This window comes from Thalia democratica, chromosome 1 (assembly GCF_965202585.1).
Source record: "Thalia democratica chromosome 1, ktThaDemo2.hap1.1, whole genome shotgun sequence".
In the NCBI taxonomy this organism is placed as follows: domain Eukaryota; kingdom Metazoa; phylum Chordata; class Thaliacea; order Salpida; family Salpidae; genus Thalia; species Thalia democratica.
The window spans coordinates 45,980,957-45,998,206 of NC_139165.1; the positions used below are offsets into that span (position 1 = coordinate 45,980,957).

At 25.4% G+C, this 17,250-nt stretch overlaps 1 protein-coding gene across 1 annotated transcript; it reads left to right on the forward strand.

Annotated features, from left to right (window-relative positions):
- Nucleotides 1–1,033: 1,033 nt before the first annotated feature.
- On the forward strand, nt 1,034–12,914 carry LOC145830008 (uncharacterized). Its single transcript, XM_082937902.1, has 15 exons — nt 1,034–1,263; nt 1,362–1,588; nt 1,972–2,083; nt 2,422–2,545; nt 6,871–7,036; nt 7,363–7,519; nt 8,728–8,823; nt 9,218–9,408; nt 9,720–9,864; nt 10,597–10,725; nt 11,180–11,312; nt 11,621–11,699; nt 11,790–11,894; nt 12,242–12,368; nt 12,496–12,914. The coding sequence occupies exons 1-15, from the start codon at nt 1,109–1,111 to the stop codon at nt 12,587–12,589; spliced, it is 2,040 nt and encodes a 679-aa protein (XP_082794028.1). The 5' UTR covers nt 1,034–1,108; the 3' UTR covers nt 12,590–12,914.
- The last annotated feature ends 4,336 nt before the right edge of the window (nt 12,915–17,250 follow it).

Sequence of the window (17,250 nt, forward strand, 5' to 3'; positions counted from 1 at the left end):
TCAAATATTATAGAGAAAAAATGTATCGGTTTTAGAAGCTTAACTACAACAAGAGTCAAAAAAAGTACTAGACATTAATTCTTTTACTTATAGAAAAAAGTTTATATTAGTTAAAGAGTTCATTTAATTATTTTTTCAACTTAAGACTTTAATAAAAAGTATAGATGATGCGTGTTTTAATTGAACTGTAATATCAACAAAATTGCTTTTAGATCTACAAATTTAGCCTTAAGCAATGAAAATAAATTTGCCTTTACAAGTAGTAGACATTTACACTTTTTATGCCTACGTTGTTGAGCTAGTGGTTTGTACTTTTAGTTTTATTTTAAGTTCTATAATTATTAAATTTAAAAAAAAAAGATTTTTTTACAAGTTTGTTTTATTTTTGTTAATTCTATATAACAAAAAAAAATCTTTATCTAACAGCTAGATTCTAACTTAAGCAGTTAAGTTATTTTGAGCAAATATTTCATTCATGAACACCTTTTTTTTTTGCTTAAGGAAAAACTTAATTTGTTTTTAGTTAGTTTACAAAACTAAACAGGTTGAGCTTTTAATACTTTTAAGAATTATCAATACACTTAAATTCTTACTTTTTTAGAGCATGAAAAATGTAAATGTTATAGATGTGTATTTTATATATAGTATGTATATATTAGATAACAAAAAAATTATAATTTTTAATTTCTAAAATGCATACTTGCTTTTTTAATAGTTTACTTAATTTTTTACATTATAATTTGAGTAAACGTGATCTAAACTTGTAATTAAAACTATTTTCTGGATAAAAATTTTAAAAACAGTTTCTCGATTTAAAAGATAATTCAATACTGTTTGTTTCTATTTGGTACAGAAAGAGTGAATAATAAATTCACCAAATTTTATGAAGTCTATAAATTGTTCAAACACTTTATATAACAAAAAATGAATTAAATTACTTTGCAAAACGGCTCTTGCTGATGTTGTTAACAATATAACCAAATTAAAATATTTTTATTGGACTCTTTTAATGAATTAAACATTTAAAGTTTTAGAAAACAGTAAATTATTCAGTAGTAAAAGTTAAACTTAAAATGAAATTAAACACGCTTATAATATTGGAAAAGAAATGATAAAATCAGAAAGTGCAACAAATATTTGTTGTTGCAACAGCATTTTTCTTTCAATAAAAAGAAAATTACCAAAAAGAAACTTCCGAAAATTTTGTCTTACACTTGTTTTATTTTCAACTTTTTTGTACATTTTTCACACTAATTTCACAAGGTTAGTTCGAGTAGTTTTGTAGCTTTATGGATTTATACGTTTATACAACGAATTAAAAAATTACTGGTTTAAATTATAAAAAAAAGTGTTTTCTTTAGAACTCAACTTTACACTCACAAAGTAACAAAAGAAAAATCAAAATTAGAAGATTTGAGTAAAGTGAGACTTTTAACCAATGATGTTGACAATAAAAAAACCAACGATGATTACTACGAGGATTTAATTAGAGAGTTCAAGGTTAAAGGGATACATTACACTACTTCTTTGGAAAATTTGTTGAAAACCAACAATGAAACGAACCACTGTGATGATACTAAAATCGCGTGTAAGTTTGATTAAAGACTATTAGTAAGACTAATATTCAAAATAATGCATTATATGTTTTAAAAATTCCTAGATAAACATGCTGCTGTATTTTTCACAACCTTTTTTATAAAGTGTTAGTTTTATAACAAACTTAATAACTTTTGATGATAAAAATACAATGATAAGGTTTTTTAACTAATAATGTGATAACTTAAAGTTAAAATTTACCTTGTCCGATCAGATTTATATAAGATGTTTAAATAAAAATTTAAAGATTAAACTAGTTGAATGTTTACTAAAACTTTTAGAAAATTTTTGATTCGAATGTTTTTTATAAAACTTGAATCTTTTTATCAATTACGGTAATAGAGTTGTATGTTGCTACAATAAATTAAAAACCAGTAGGACCTCTAAAGATCAACAAAAATATATCTAGAGAATATGAAGATATGGACGAAAATGTAATTGAACAAATACAAGAGGGAGGTTGTCATATTCCTACTGGCTGTGTTAGGTACTTGAGACTATTTTTATGGAGTGATTAGTTTTTCTTAATACAAAAAAATATATATTTATTTAATATTGACAAAAAGTATATTTTTATTTACTGTAGAAAATTGTTTACATTTACTCAAATTTTTAATATGCCTATAGTTTTTTTAAATGTCGAGTGCTTTTTCAACTGTAGCAAAAAAACAGTGTCTAATTGTTCAAATATAAAAAAATTGTATATCAAAAAATTTAAAAAAATAAATAAAAACTCACTTTTACTTAATTGCTATAATATAAGACAAAAGTGAAAAAAAAAAATACAGCTTTACAAAAGAGTTTTAGCAATTTAAAATTTCACAGGGAAAAAGTGGCAATAATAATCCCTTATAAAGATAGAGAGTCTCATTTGAAAAAGTTGCTGTATCATTTACATCCTCTACTAGTTTTACAGCATATAGAATATTGCATATATGTCACTGAACAGGTATAAAATGTATTAGCTTAATTCATTACAACCTTGAGTAGTTTTGAAGAGACGTTAATGAGTAGCAATCTATACTCTGTTTAAAGCTTATAAACGTTTGATGAATTTTTGTAGTGAAAAAAACTAAATCTAGTTTAGCCACTACTAAGCAATCTAAAACTTGATAAGGTGTAAAATGGTAATAATTTATAAACTAGTAATATTAAATTATATTCAAGTTTACTGTTTTATTATTTTTTCTAAATGTTAAGTGTTTGCTTTTAAGTGTGTGTATTTTAAATTCTTCGACTACTAAAATTTATAACAAGTCTGAAAAGACTTTAGAAACTGATTTTTTATATTTTCTTTTATTGAAATATATTTTTTATGTTAAATATTCAATTTATCTAATTAAATAGAAGATAGGAATTACTAAAATACATTATATAATTTTTTTTTGATCAAAATATGTACCATCTTACTGTTTTTTTAAGAACACTTAAGTTTTATCTTCGTTCAACTATCTGTTTTTTTTTTGTAATTTTTCTTGTATTATTATTATTATTGTAAGTTTATTGTCATACGAAGGACCCAGGCATCAAAACCTAGGCCACTTATACAGAAAGACATACAACAAAAAGACAAAAATAAACCAAAATTGTACATTAAAAATGAAAAAAAACTGAGTTTAACTAATTAAAGTTTAAAATTGACATAAAAACACAAAAATTATAACACAAAATTTATAATTCCGGTGCTTCCGAAAAGATAACAACAATATCCTACTCCAACTTCACCCGAACAAATGGTTTCACTACAAAACTGGGTTCACTTTCATTCGAACAACTGGCTTCACATTATTTGAACAACTGGTTCAGCCTTCATTTGAGTAACTGGTTTAACTTTTACCCATACAACTTGTTTCACTTTTATTCGTATAACTAGAACCGCTTTTATCTAAACAACGTGTTTAACTTTTGTTAGGAGAGCCTGCTTCATATTTACTTTCGAATCTTTAATACTCAGATAACTCAGCGTTTGTTGGACTTTCGTAGTAGCTGATAAATGTTGAGAACACTGACTATAAACAAAACTTAAAAACCCAAGACCCCAAGCACTTTAACAGGCCAATTAACTATGTATTAAGGAACAGGTTTTGTTATACACAGAGGAAAGGCGCCGCTAATAAAATAAACCTATAGGTTAAACCAAATTAGACAAATACAACCAGTGGTTAATGAACAAATAACAAAAAAAAAATACTTATGAATTTTGCTGACAAAGTATTTATTTAAATCAAACTTTTTTAACCTTAACCGAAAATGCTCAACTTTTTTACAAGAAACTAATTCTTTTGGAAGCTTGTTCCATAATTCAACTAAACGAAAAAAAAAAAGAATTATGCCAAACATTATTATTGAAATTATGTCTGCATGTAAATTTTCTGTTGTTACCTCTCAGTAAATAAGTACATTTATGAGGTTCAAAAATAGACTGTAAATTAATTGTAGTTTCACTATTAATTAGTTTGAAAAAAGTAATTAAGTCAAACTCAATCCTTCTATACTCTAAAGACTTATTACCAAGTTTTGAGAGTCTATCAAAATAAGATGTGTATAAAATGTTGCAACGGTTGAAGACTATTCTTGTATATTTTCTTTGAATGGATTCAAGATGGTTAATATCTTTCTTCAAGTATTGAGACCAAATTGGTGTGTTGTATTCTAACTTAGGACGAATGTAAACGAGATAAAAAAAATTTAGAATGTTTATATCTGTAGATTTAAAACTCTTTAAAACTTGAAAAGAAATAGTTAATGCAATTTGATAAACGTAATTGATATGGTGGTTCCATTTTAGGTTTTCAGCAATAAAAATTCCCAGATCTTTAAACACTTTAGTTGAAGGTAACCTTATGTTGTTTATTCTAAATTCAGAAGTGATACTAGATGTATTTTTTTGATTGTTTAGAACCTGACATTTACTAGGATTTAAAACTAGTTTTCTTTCTTTTAGCCGATGATAAATGTTATCCAAAGATTTTTGAAGAATTGTGTTAGAATGGCTAAATTTTTGTATCGTCTGCAAAGAGATTTATGTTGCTATCAACATCTACTTCTAAAGCTATATCCATTGATATAAATTATAAATAAAATTGGGCCAATAACCCCTCCTTGAGGCACTCCACTGAAAACAGGTAAAGACTCTGAAAAAGTGTTACCAATAATTACTTTTTGGGTTCTGTTTTCAAGAAACTCTTTGAACCAGCTAACTAAACTTTTATGAATTTTGTATTGAGTTAAAGTCTTTATTAGTTTAAAATGGGATACAGAGTCAAAAGCCTTTTGAATGTCTGTGTAAATAACTTTAGTTGACTTATTGCTTAGAAATGAAACCAACCATAAGTGTAAGCAATTCAACAGGTGATAACTAGATGATCGATTAGGTAAAAAACCAAACTGTTTATGTGAAATTAGCTTATTTAAAAAAAGATGATCAAGTATTTTTAGAGAAATTTTATGTTCGAAAATTCTACAAAAACTGCTTGTCAAAGAAATGGGTCTGTAGTTTAAAGGGTTGTACTTACTACCTTTTTTGTGCACTGGTATGACATATGAGACTTTCCACTGGTTTGGTACAGAGGATGTAGCTAGTGAACAATTAAAAAATTAGTGAAATTGGAAGAATTAGGGAATAAATAGTACGTTTAATAAAATATGAAGGAATGTTTTCAGGCGTTCTGATTATTTTATCTTTTAAATGATTAACAGACTTAATTATTTCATCATTGCTTATGAAGAAGTTTTTCATTTCCAAACACTTTTTACTAACAAGTTTAAAATTTTTGTCATCACAATCTTTAATAAATACCTTTTGAAAGGACTTGTTAAAAAAAGAGGCTTTATCAAGTTCTGATATTATTGGAAAATTATTTTCATTATTTAATACAGGTAAAGAAGGTGTTAACTTGAGCTTTGATTTTACATAGCTGTAGAATTTTTTTGAGTTTGTGTTTTGGCAAAAACGTTTTTCATGTTCTATGTTGAACACTTTCACTGCTTTTTCATATTTTTTGATACAGTTTTGTATTTTTGTATCATCTGCTTATCTAACTTACATTGTTTGTAGAGTTTTAGTTTTTCTCTTAACAGCTTTTTTATATCAGAAGGATATGTTTTCATTTTTCTGTCTTGTTTAATTAAAGGCACAAATTGTTTGATTGAAAAGTTTATTGTTTTGATAAATTTATCATAAAACATTTGTAGATTTTTTGAGTTGTTTAAAAGAACTTTCCAATTTATTTCTGATAAAAAATTATTAATATTCTCAAAATTTGCTCTACGAAAATCTGGATAGAGTGATTTAGGAGATGGTTTTTTACTTTTGTGAACACTTATCCCGAACAAAATAAGATTGTGATCATTTATATTCGTTAAAGGTGAATCAACCAATTGAAACTTAACTCTATCTAATGCCATATAATTACAAAGCAGTAAATCGAGGATATTACCGTTCTTATGGGTAGGTGAGTCAATAAGTTGTGTAAGGAGATTATCTGAACAAAATTTAATAAAACATTTGTGACAGTCATTGTAGGTTGTGCTTGGGATATTCCAGTCTATATTTGGCAACTTAAAGTCACCTAAAATGTAAAAAGGAGAATGTTTTGGAATAAGGTTTCTGATTAAGTCGATCATGTTTGAAACAACAGCTAGAGATTTAGAGGAACTTGGAGGGATGTAGACACATAAAAATCTCAATTTGAGTCCTTTAAGAATCAAATCAAAACATAAAAATTCAAAACTAAAAAGTATCTAAAAAAAAATAATCATTTTCTTAAGAAGTCATTAAATTAAATTATTTTATACCCAACGTAGTATTTTATATTAAAAAAAAACTTATAAAAGATAATACGCGATTCTGTTTACTTGGATAAATAATAGTATGATGAAAAATTAGGTTAGTATCAAATCACTAAAAAAAGTTATAATCGATGCAAAAACCAAATACTTCTGTTTTTATAAATACTACAAAAACAATTTAAAATAATTGTGACTAAAAATAATTGTTTAAAATAATTTCAAAATTTGAAACTTTTAAGCTTGAAATTATTTTCTTTAAAACAATTACAAAGTTGACCATGGCATATAATTTTTCGAATATTTTTCTATTTAAACTTCCTACACTTTAAATTTCACATCTAAACTAAATTTTTTTTCGAGTAAATTACGAAAACTTAAATGATTATGATAACTTTAACTTAAATAGTAACAAAACCTAATCATTATATTTTACTTTTAAGTTTGAAAAAATATGCTAAAAATTTTGTATGAAATGTTCAATAGCTAGATGACGGTCAGTTTAACAAGGCAATGATAATGAATGCTGGATTCGAGGAAGCTTTAAAGCAGGATGGTTACGATTGCGTCATATTTCATGACGTAGACATGCTTCCTGAAGACTCCAGAAACTTGTACGTTTGCAAAGATTCACCTGTTCACCTTTCACCTGGTTTGTATTGCAGTGATTACGCGTAAAAGCTAAACAAATTAGGCTATAACTAAACAAGTGTTAATCTTAAATCAGCACTTACCAACGCTTCAAAAGTGTATATAAACTTCATAGTTTACTTTTTTTATGGTAGCTTTCTAAAATTCTAGATGTTTAGGTTTTTAGTTTAGTTTCTAATGTTTTAATTTTCACTTAAGCAAAAAAATGATAAAAGTAAAGATCTAAATTCAGTAAAATTTTTATTTATTTACATAAATTTTGAGTAGTGTAAAAGCTAATGTTATGATGTTTATCTTTCTTGTTGTTAAGAAAATGTTTTTTATTAGCAATTGATAAATTTGAGTACAAGCCTGACTACGGCACGAAGTTCGGAGGGGTGATAGGAATAACTCCAAACCATTACAGGAGGTGTAACGGCCACTCGAACAGATTTTGGGGGTGGGGAGGTGAAGACAATGACATGGAGTTCAGAATTGCATTTGCGTTTGTTTTTTATAAGCAATTAACTATAAAAGTTTTGTAGTATAGTGAAAAGTTAAAAAAGTTTGAAAACACTCGGTTAAGTTGTTTATAACTTCAACGATACATTCAAAATGATTGATTAGATTTACACAAATGAACAAAGTAAAACACTATTATATGTATACTTTATAAAACAAAACCCAGTATTTATAATAGAACATTTCGAAGTATTTTCGTTTCTACATATTTTTATTGTAAAGTCTAAATAACTTAACAAACTTAATACATTGTATGACTTACATGACACGTAAATTAAATAAGTTTTTAATATCTCAATAGGCATACAATAAACTTGTTATATGCATTAGTTTTGTAGACTTTCATTAAATTTTTATTTTTCAAGTATTTATCTTTTGTTTTAATACTAGAATACTAGAATTTTTAACACAAGAAAAAAATAAGTGAAATTACTATAACTTCTCATTACAATATTTTCCACAATGTTTTTGTTTTAAAACTAGAAAAATAAAAACCAACTACTAAAAAATATAAGGGTGACTGTAAGAACATATCCGATATTTGAAGTTTTGTAAAGATTATTTTTTGAAAACAGTTTTAGTAGATTGAAAAAAATTGTTAGTTTAATAAAAATTTTAATCTTTGTAAAAGTCTTTACTACATCTTTACAAAGTCTAATAACTAACTGTAATACAATACTTCGATAGTTTTTTTTTTATAACTCCTTATGTTTTTCTACTTTTTAATACTTTTTACAAAGAATTATACTGAGCTAATGTGTGACAAATATAATCTAAACTAGCGAATGTAAACGAATGTGTTTTTATTATTCTGAGATTTTCATTTGTGGTAAGGTAAATTCAAAAAATGTGAACGACAGAACAGTTTGGTTTAGAAAAACTTTATTTATGACAACTTTGCTTTGAAAATGCATTCGTACCAGACACTCATATTTTTGCATGTTTACAATTGTGCTGCTAGGTACTGTTTGCATTTAAATATTCGGCATCTCTAAATTTGTTCTGCTACTTTGAATATATAATTGAAAATGTTCAAGATAGCGAGTTGTTCGTGTTTTATAGCAGTTCTGTAAGTTTTGTGAAAATAAAATAACTACATATCAATAAGATTTTTTACTAAAGAATTAACTATAACAAAACTAAAATATATGCTAATAAGTACAATTAACCAAAATGACATTAAAAAAACAGAGGATTAAACATATCATCAGTTTTTTTGGAAATTGGAAGATACCAAATGATAACCCATAAAGCATCTGTGAAGTTTAGCCACGGTCAAAAAGAACAGTGAGTCATGTAAATTTTACATAGTTAAAAACCTTTATAAAACTGCTTTAAAGATTTTTTTTAAGTTGATTGAAAACTTTTTGTTCACAGCTAAGTATTTAGCATTTAATCAGGTTTCCCTAAGATAAATCTTCGTACTAAATTTTTGAATTTTTAACTAAAAATTAAATTTTTAAAACCTAATAACTACACTAAGGCATATTGTTCTGAAAAATCAATAATTAAAAAAACTAAGTTGAGTTATCAAAGTTATTTTTAGATATAATCTTTAAAAAATTTTAAATGGTTTGATCCTTTGTAAAACTTCAAGTTTTTAGTTTTATTTTATATCTGGTTTTAAGCACTTTATTTATGCAAATACCTAACTGTAAATCTAATAACGGATACGTTACAGCATAAAACTAGAGAAAAATGCCAAATCTCGAGCGACTACTGACGGTTTGTCTGATTTAAGCTATAGGTTGCACAGCTGTAAAAAAGAAAAGTTTTACACAAAGTTTATGATTGACATACAAAGAGTTGAAATTGAAAAAATTACAGCCTTTATCAACGAAAGACCAGTTGAAACATTTGATAACAAACCCGGTTAGTCATAAGAACTAATTTTGTTGGCTCATTGAACAATTATAATACTAGTTACAACTAGAATTATTTTTACCTTGAGTAATGTTACCAAAGTCTAACGTAAACTATTTTTGAAGTTTTAATTCAGCATAATAATTCTTTATTAAATATGCATACTTACTTTTAAAAAGTTTATGCTAAAATTATAGAAGCTTGAAATTTTATAATTAAAACAAAAATTAACGAAACTGAAATATTTCAGATATTTCAGATATTTCAGATAATTTTTTTCTAAGTAGATTTAATACTTTTTCAATTGAATTTTATTTTAGCTCTGTGTTATTGGAACAAATTTGAAAATAAGTCTCTAGCTGCTAAAATAGAATTTAAAGAACCTTACCAAATAGAAAGCTTAGATGAAGCAAAACAAAAGTGTCTAAAGATCGGTTTTCCATGCATGGGGTTTACAAAAATGAGGTTTTATAAACATTATATAGGGAAAAAATATTTTTTTATTTATTTTACAGGTGTTAAGTGACAGTTGATTTGGTAAAACAGCTAAATAAAAGAAAACACTTGACATACTTGTCATTATTAACTACATAAGTTTAGTTTAAAATAGAATAAAAACTTATTTAGGAATTTTAAAAGGACTTAAATTGCTAGGAATAACACAAACTAATTAAGCAATTGTAACAATAAGCTTTTTACAATTAATTTTAGACAGTTAATCTTCATTATATTTTTTTTTGCCGTTTGTAAAGCATGAGTAAATTAAAACTACTTTATTTTAAATATAACTCAACTCTAAGAAAATTTTATCTTAATACTACTTTGAATGTTTTAGATTATTAGAATACGTATGTCTGTATATACTTTTTGATGCATATCTTATTGTAGTTATAAATTGTCTTTAAGTTTTTTAATTTTTGTTATAGTTTTTGATGATACGTCAGTTTTAAGTACTCATTAAAAAAACAAGAACCTAAAAATTTATTCATAAATTGTTCTGAAATATTTGCCTTTAAACTTAAATAATCAAATTAGTTAAAATAAATAACTGCACTTAGTAGATCACCTTAACATATCAAAAACTTTAAAACTAGTACTTTTATACTGCTAAAACGAACAGCTATAATTATTATATTGTTAAGACATAAGTAAAACATAAAACAGGCCAACTTTTTGTTTTAACCATTAAACCTTTAGGTATTACGGAAAGGATGTTTATGAATTAAGAATGGGTGTGAACCCTCATAACTTTGTGGTCTCTTCACAGTACCCTGTTTTAAAGAAAAGCAATATTACTGGTAAAATGGAAAAGACTTTTGAAAGAAGGTAAGCACTTTAAACTTTTGATACAAACAAATTGTGAATCGGTAAAAGTTAAAAAGCTATTTTTTTTTACTAACAACTATTTTTTACTGTATAACATAGAAAAAAAAACAATAATCAAGTAAAAATTCTAAATTTCTTAAAACAAGTGCAGAGTTTTCATCTTAAAATCTTGAAAAAGCAGTATAAAGTTAAAAAAGCTTTTTCATATTAAATCTTTAAAGGATAAAACGTAAACCTAAGTTTTTTGTTTTACCTTTTTACAGTAAAAAATTTCTAATAAAAGTACGTCTTGCTTTTTCTTAAACTTTGTATCTACTTGATTAAGTACGAACATTCAGTCTTTTTAAGATTATTTTGATCATAAGTACCAGCATTTAGAACGTCTTATTACTTTGTTAACCAAAAACAATTTGAAGTCTGCTTTTCATAAATAGTTATGTCATAAAAACCACAGATTCAACTATCCACCGAGGACGGCCTGGTTACACACATGTCCTGGTGATATGTCGGCGTTACACGCGTACAAGGACAAACTGCTGTACAAGAAAAATTTTACCAATACATACAGATTTGAAATCCATTTAAAAGTCAGTTTTTAAGCTTGCTTGTATATATTGTTATATATATAATGCTATATATTGCTTGTAGTAAAATGAACTGTTGTTTTAACTTAGAGAAATATTATTTACTAAGAAGACACTAGTTTTAAAATAATAGGTTACTCAAGTACAAAAATAAACATCAAACATAAATATGTTGTTAAAACTTGTATTTTCTAACTGAGAATATTGCTTAAGCAATTTTGTTATTACTTATTTCAAAACTACAAAGTTTGGAAATTATATACACTTTTTAAAACTGTAGTTTTTTAATTGTTTTTTTTTTTTAATTTCAGACACTGAAAAAGTTTAAAGCCGAAATTTACTACACTGATCAGATAGCTTTAGAGAATAAAGAAGACGTTTCAACAAAAGGTTTGTTTTAAATGTTTTGATTTAATATAATGATCTTAACGTAATAAATGCATAATGCTTTTGATATAATTTAAATTAAAAAAAAAACAGAAAGACAACGATTCCTGTACTCAGAAGGCAAATTAATTGACTTTAACAGCGACACGACTCATTTTGCGTTCTCTTCAAGACCTTGTATATTCCCCGAGATGCCAGGTATTTTGTTTATCTTTTAAAATAAATTATAGTTTTTACTCAACAAAACACAGGTTGTGATATATATTATTTATTCGACTTCTGTTAAATAACAAAACTGCTTTAGCATTACTATGTTTTGAATAGATTTGCAAAACGCCAAAAGTGAAAACCTTAAACTCTATAACACAACTACTAAAACAAATACGAAGATATTAACTAAGAATTAAACTGAATTAAGTTTGTTAAAAAAAAGTTTAGTTGCTTTAACACAACTTTTTTTTGAGTGTTAAATTAAACCTAAAATACAGGTCAAAACTTAAGACTTTAAAGTCTATTAAACAAACATTAATCAAACTAAATTACAGGGTCATTCATGGTGACAAGCAAGCTTGTTGACGAGCACGGTCAACCCTACTACACATGGAATTGGTGGTATGAGGCCACTAGCGGCAGTATACAACTTGACAGTGAAATTAGAGAAGATTTCTACAAGTTAGTGTATAAAAAGTTTCAGCTGAAAACTGTTTAAAAAAATTTTTGATTAGCCAAAACTTAAAATACTATTTAAACTTTTTTTATAGTTTTAACACTTTGAAATTACAAAACGTTTTCCACCCAGATCCCGAAAAGAGGAAAAACGAAAGGAGTTGATTGAACAAAGATCTTATTTGAAGAAAGCTGAAAAGTCGGACAAAGTTGAGAAAAAAGTATAAAATAAAACTGTTCAGCAGCATACTATCAAACAATTACTTTAAAGTTAAGAAGTTATTTTAGATATCCTGAAACTATTATTCAAGTGTTAAAAAATAACCAAACCTCATGTATTTGGTTGCTAAAATGTTTTTATTTATATCTGTTAGTTTTGTTGCACATAAAACAATAACACAAGTTATGATTCTTTTTGCAATTTCAGAATTATTTGTTTGTTAACTAGTTATTATAGCGATATATTTCACTAAAGGTTAAAATTAAACAGAATAGAAATTTAACGACAATGTTTTTAACTAAAGCAATAAAAAGGAACTAAAGGGTTTTAAAATTTTTATTAAGTGTTTTTTTAATAAAATTTATTTGTATCTGTAGTTAACTACTAAAATTAAATAAGTTGACTACAAAAACGTTGTTATTTTTTTTTTCAAATATACTGAACTATAGTCTATACTGGTTAAATTTGGTTAAAAAATCTAACTTAATAGGAGATACGGTAAATTAAATAAAGATTACTTAAAAGATTAAAAATAAATAAAGATACTTTTTTTCAGTAATTTTTTAAAAGAATTTTCTATTCTAACATCCTAAGGTCTACACTTGTACTGTAATTTAAAATTTGGAAAGGAAACATTTTAATTGAGCATAATACTATACACACTTTTAAATAGCTTGTTGCTAAACTTTTATTAAACTAAAGAATATTTGGCCCGCTACTTAAAAAAAGTTTTTTTTTTATTCCTTTAAGGTTTGTGGTTGTAATGCCAAGGTTCTAACACACTTAGAGGTTAAGATCAAATATCAAAAAAAAATTCCGTCTACGACTGAAGACATAACATTTTGAGCGAGGTTATTAGAATAAATTATGCAAAAATAAATTTCGGATGTCTATATAATTACAGGTTGATCAATTGAAGATAAAAAAGTTTAAAAGTTACCTAAACTAAAAATATTTGCCTTAATTTTCATAGTATATATAATTTGTTGAACGAAAAAAAGACTCTCAAAATATTTGGCCTTATGTCGTGGTGTGGGAAAAACCTTCGGTTATCGTTTAGCACACCACGGATACCTTTTAACGTCGTGTCCAGGACAAGAATATTAAAAACATTCAAATAGATTTCAAAATATGTTTTATAAGTCAGTTAAAAAAGATTTATTTAAATTGTATTATTTACTGAAAATTGAATTTTAGTTATTATTATTTTTTTAACTTAAAGTAAAACTTTTAGTAAAAATTTTAAAATTAAGTTGTGTTAAGGTCTAGCAGAAAGTATATATCAATTAAAAAAACACCTCTTGCAAAAACTTTAATTGAACAAAAGTTAATAAGTTCTAATTGACGTTTTCTTCGTAAATACCCTTTAGGATAAAGGCTGGAAATTTTTTTAGTTGGCGAGCTATTGAAAAACAAATTTGTTAATAATAATTCAATAAACACATATATATACTAAAAACCGAATTCAGAGAATATTTCAAAATAGTTGTAACAAAAAAGCTGAATTAAATTTTTTTATACAAATAGTTTTCGAGCTTAAAAATACGTCGCAAGCCAAAATTTACTCTAGTGGGCTGGATCCAACTAATGGGCAGTACGTTGTCCACTTCTGCTATGAAACTAACCTTTTAAATAATTCCAGTAGAACGTTTATTTTCAATATCAAAACTTTATATTCGGCATCTACTAAACATTTCTAATCTATGCTACAACTCAAGAATAATTAAATAGAGTAAAGTTTGCTTTTTAAAGTTTATAATAACCCAATTTTTTAGTATATTAAGCGTATATAAATAGCAAACTAAAAAACTACTAAGTCGGGTAATTTTTGATTTATTCATTACTTTAGAAATATATTTAGAATATTACAAATTATACAACATTGGGATATATTTAAACTTGATTTTTGAAAAACACTTAACTCAAACAAACCTTATACCCTACTTTTAGTTTAGCGCAATTTGGACCCACGGTGTAAAGGTAACTTAAATTGAAAAAAAAAAAAACACTAATAATGGTAATTTTTACTTTTATTGACAGTTGAAACACATGAAAGTATTGCAATATATGGATTGAAAGTATCAGTACTTAGAAGCTACTGAAGAAAGTTTATATTGTAGTTATATTTATATTTAGGACAAATCGCATATATGCGCTTTTTAAAATTTATATATATATACTATACTATAGTTTATTGAACGACAAAAAAATACGCTCAAAATGTTTAGTCCTAGGACATGGTGCACGAAGAAACTTTTGGTTATCGAGTCGCACACCAAGGATACCTTTTAACGTTTTGTCCAGGACTTTTTTCAACGACTTTTTTGTCCAGCACTTTTGTCCAGGACTTTTTATAAAATTTGTCTGTAGTCTGCAAATTTTAACTTTGATATAAAAACTGTTTTTAAAAACATACATTTCAAGTACAGCAAGAACATCAATGGGTTCGCTCCTTGAACCCAGGTAAAATGCGTACCTTATGTGAACTTTACAGTATGAGACAAGTTCTATTCTTTCACGACGAATAAAACCTAATACGTGTCTAAATTTAATTAAAATACTGTCTTTCCTACTTTTTTTCAGAGTTAATAGATTTTTCAAAAAAAATGACTATTATTCCTTCAAATATAAGCTTAAGCATAAATCGTGTTTGTTTACTTAACTCAAAATCCTAAATAAAGTCTCATAATGAATTATTTGAAATTAAAGTTATTTCTTTAATTTTCAAGATTCTGTGCGTACTTAACGTTTATACGTACCTTATCGATAACTAAAATGTATACTAAAAATCAAGTAGAGTTGTTCTCAATTTTTTTTCAAAGAAGACACAAGTTCTACAAGAAATAAAATTGTGTTGATTTTGTTTTTTGAATTTATAGATTTTAAACTACTTTAAATTCATTTTTCGCTGTTTAAATATATACTCTTTGTTTTTAGAACGTTATGTCAATACTAAGTTATTATGTCTTATATTTTGATTTGACATGCTGAAATAAGTTCAAAATAACTTAGGTTTTTATTGCAACATTGAAAAAATTGGACTCGTTGAGATAAACCTCTTTATGTATTTGTAGTTTATATGTTTTTAAAATACGAAAAATATATCAATATCTAACTCTTTACTATATTAAATATTAAGTCAGTTCTTGTTTACTGGTTTATCTAGCAATGCTTTTTTAGATTCATTTAATTTAAAAAAACACATTTGATATCTGCCTAAGATAATACTAATCTAAGTAATTTTTATATAAAAGTTCATGTATTTACACTTTTGTAATAAAAATTAAATAAACAAGTGCTTTGCGAAATTTAAATACACACGAACAAAAGTTTGCCAAAAGTAGTAACAGCAAGGTTAATGTACTAATTTAAACAAACAACTATGAATATTTGTTTACTTATACACTAATATTGTACGTCAAAGTTTAAAAAGGCTCATAAAACAAAAATCTTATAAGCGTTTAAATTATTTACAACTTTTGAAAAACTACACTTAAAAATATTTTAAGCCCATCTATTGAAGTGAAAAAATAATATTTTTTATGACTTTTAAAGTTTTTGGTACTTTTTAAGCATTTATTTGCCTTGTAAAAACTAATTAAACTTTAAGAAAAGGAATCTAAACACTACGACTCATATAGTACTAAATATAAATTACATCAACGTAAATAAAGTATACAAAACAATAAGAGTTATTGTACCAGAAATCTAAAGTCAGTAGTTGTATTAAAATAATTCTTACACTTACTAATTTCTTTCATCGCCTAATAATAAAGTCAATTTCTTGATTTCTAGCGACCTTAAGTTCACTTTTATAATTTCAAAAGGTTAAGTATTTGTTCTAAATTTGTAAATTCATTATACTTTATGCTTACAAATTTTAAATACTTACTAACTTTTGAATCTATATTTTATATAATAAATATATATAGCTCACGAAATTATTTAAACTAAAACGTTTTCAGGTTAGGGTCAGTAACTTACTAATCAACTAAAAAATGTTGTAAACGATTTTAATAAACATTAAGATAAAAATATATTAAGCATAGAAAACGTATATTTCTATTTTAACAAATGAAACTAGAACATATAGGTAGTTTGTTGTTATTACTGTGTGTACAAAAAAAAGCATTTATAAGCTTACATACACTTATTGTTTAAAAAAGTTACCAAATATCAATTCTTATTTCAGGAAAAATATAAAACAATTTTATTTAAATATTTAGGTTATTAACTATAGAAAAAAAAAAAGAATATTTTAAATAGTTATTTTTTATTTTGAAGTTACCTCCAAAAAAACAAAAAACATTGTAGGTGTACTGTATTAAAAAGATTAGTTAATAGAACAGAGATTAGTAAAATTTAAACAAGCAAGAATGTATAGTTCCTAAAAAATACTTAAGTTCTTAATTCTTTTGAAAGTACTAAATGATTAAAATATCTTTAAATTATACCAAAAGTACCATTCAAGAAGGATTTAGTTATTTTATGAAGTATTTTTAAGTGTAACAATGACTAGAACATAAATATTTGGGAACAATATTTTTTAAAACTTTCTAGCCAAATATAGATAAAACTAGCTTGTGTTAAAAAATGTTTATTTAAGCAACAAAATTACTTGTAAAATTTATATTTCGGAGTTGAAATATAATAACATTATTTTCGCTA

Excerpts from the sequence above, each read along its gene's own strand:
- LOC145830008 (XM_082937902.1), top strand. The coding sequence starts at position 1,109 with ATGATAAAATCAGAAAGTGCAACAAATATTTGTTGTTGCAACAGCATT. Across the intron at positions 1,589-1,971 it reads TGATGATACTAAAATCGCGT|TAGGACCTCTAAAGATCAAC; the intron begins GTAAGTTTGATT and ends ATTAAAAACCAG. Across the intron at positions 11,700-11,789 it reads AGAAGACGTTTCAACAAAAG|AAAGACAACGATTCCTGTAC; the intron begins GTTTGTTTTAAA and ends AAAAAAAAACAG.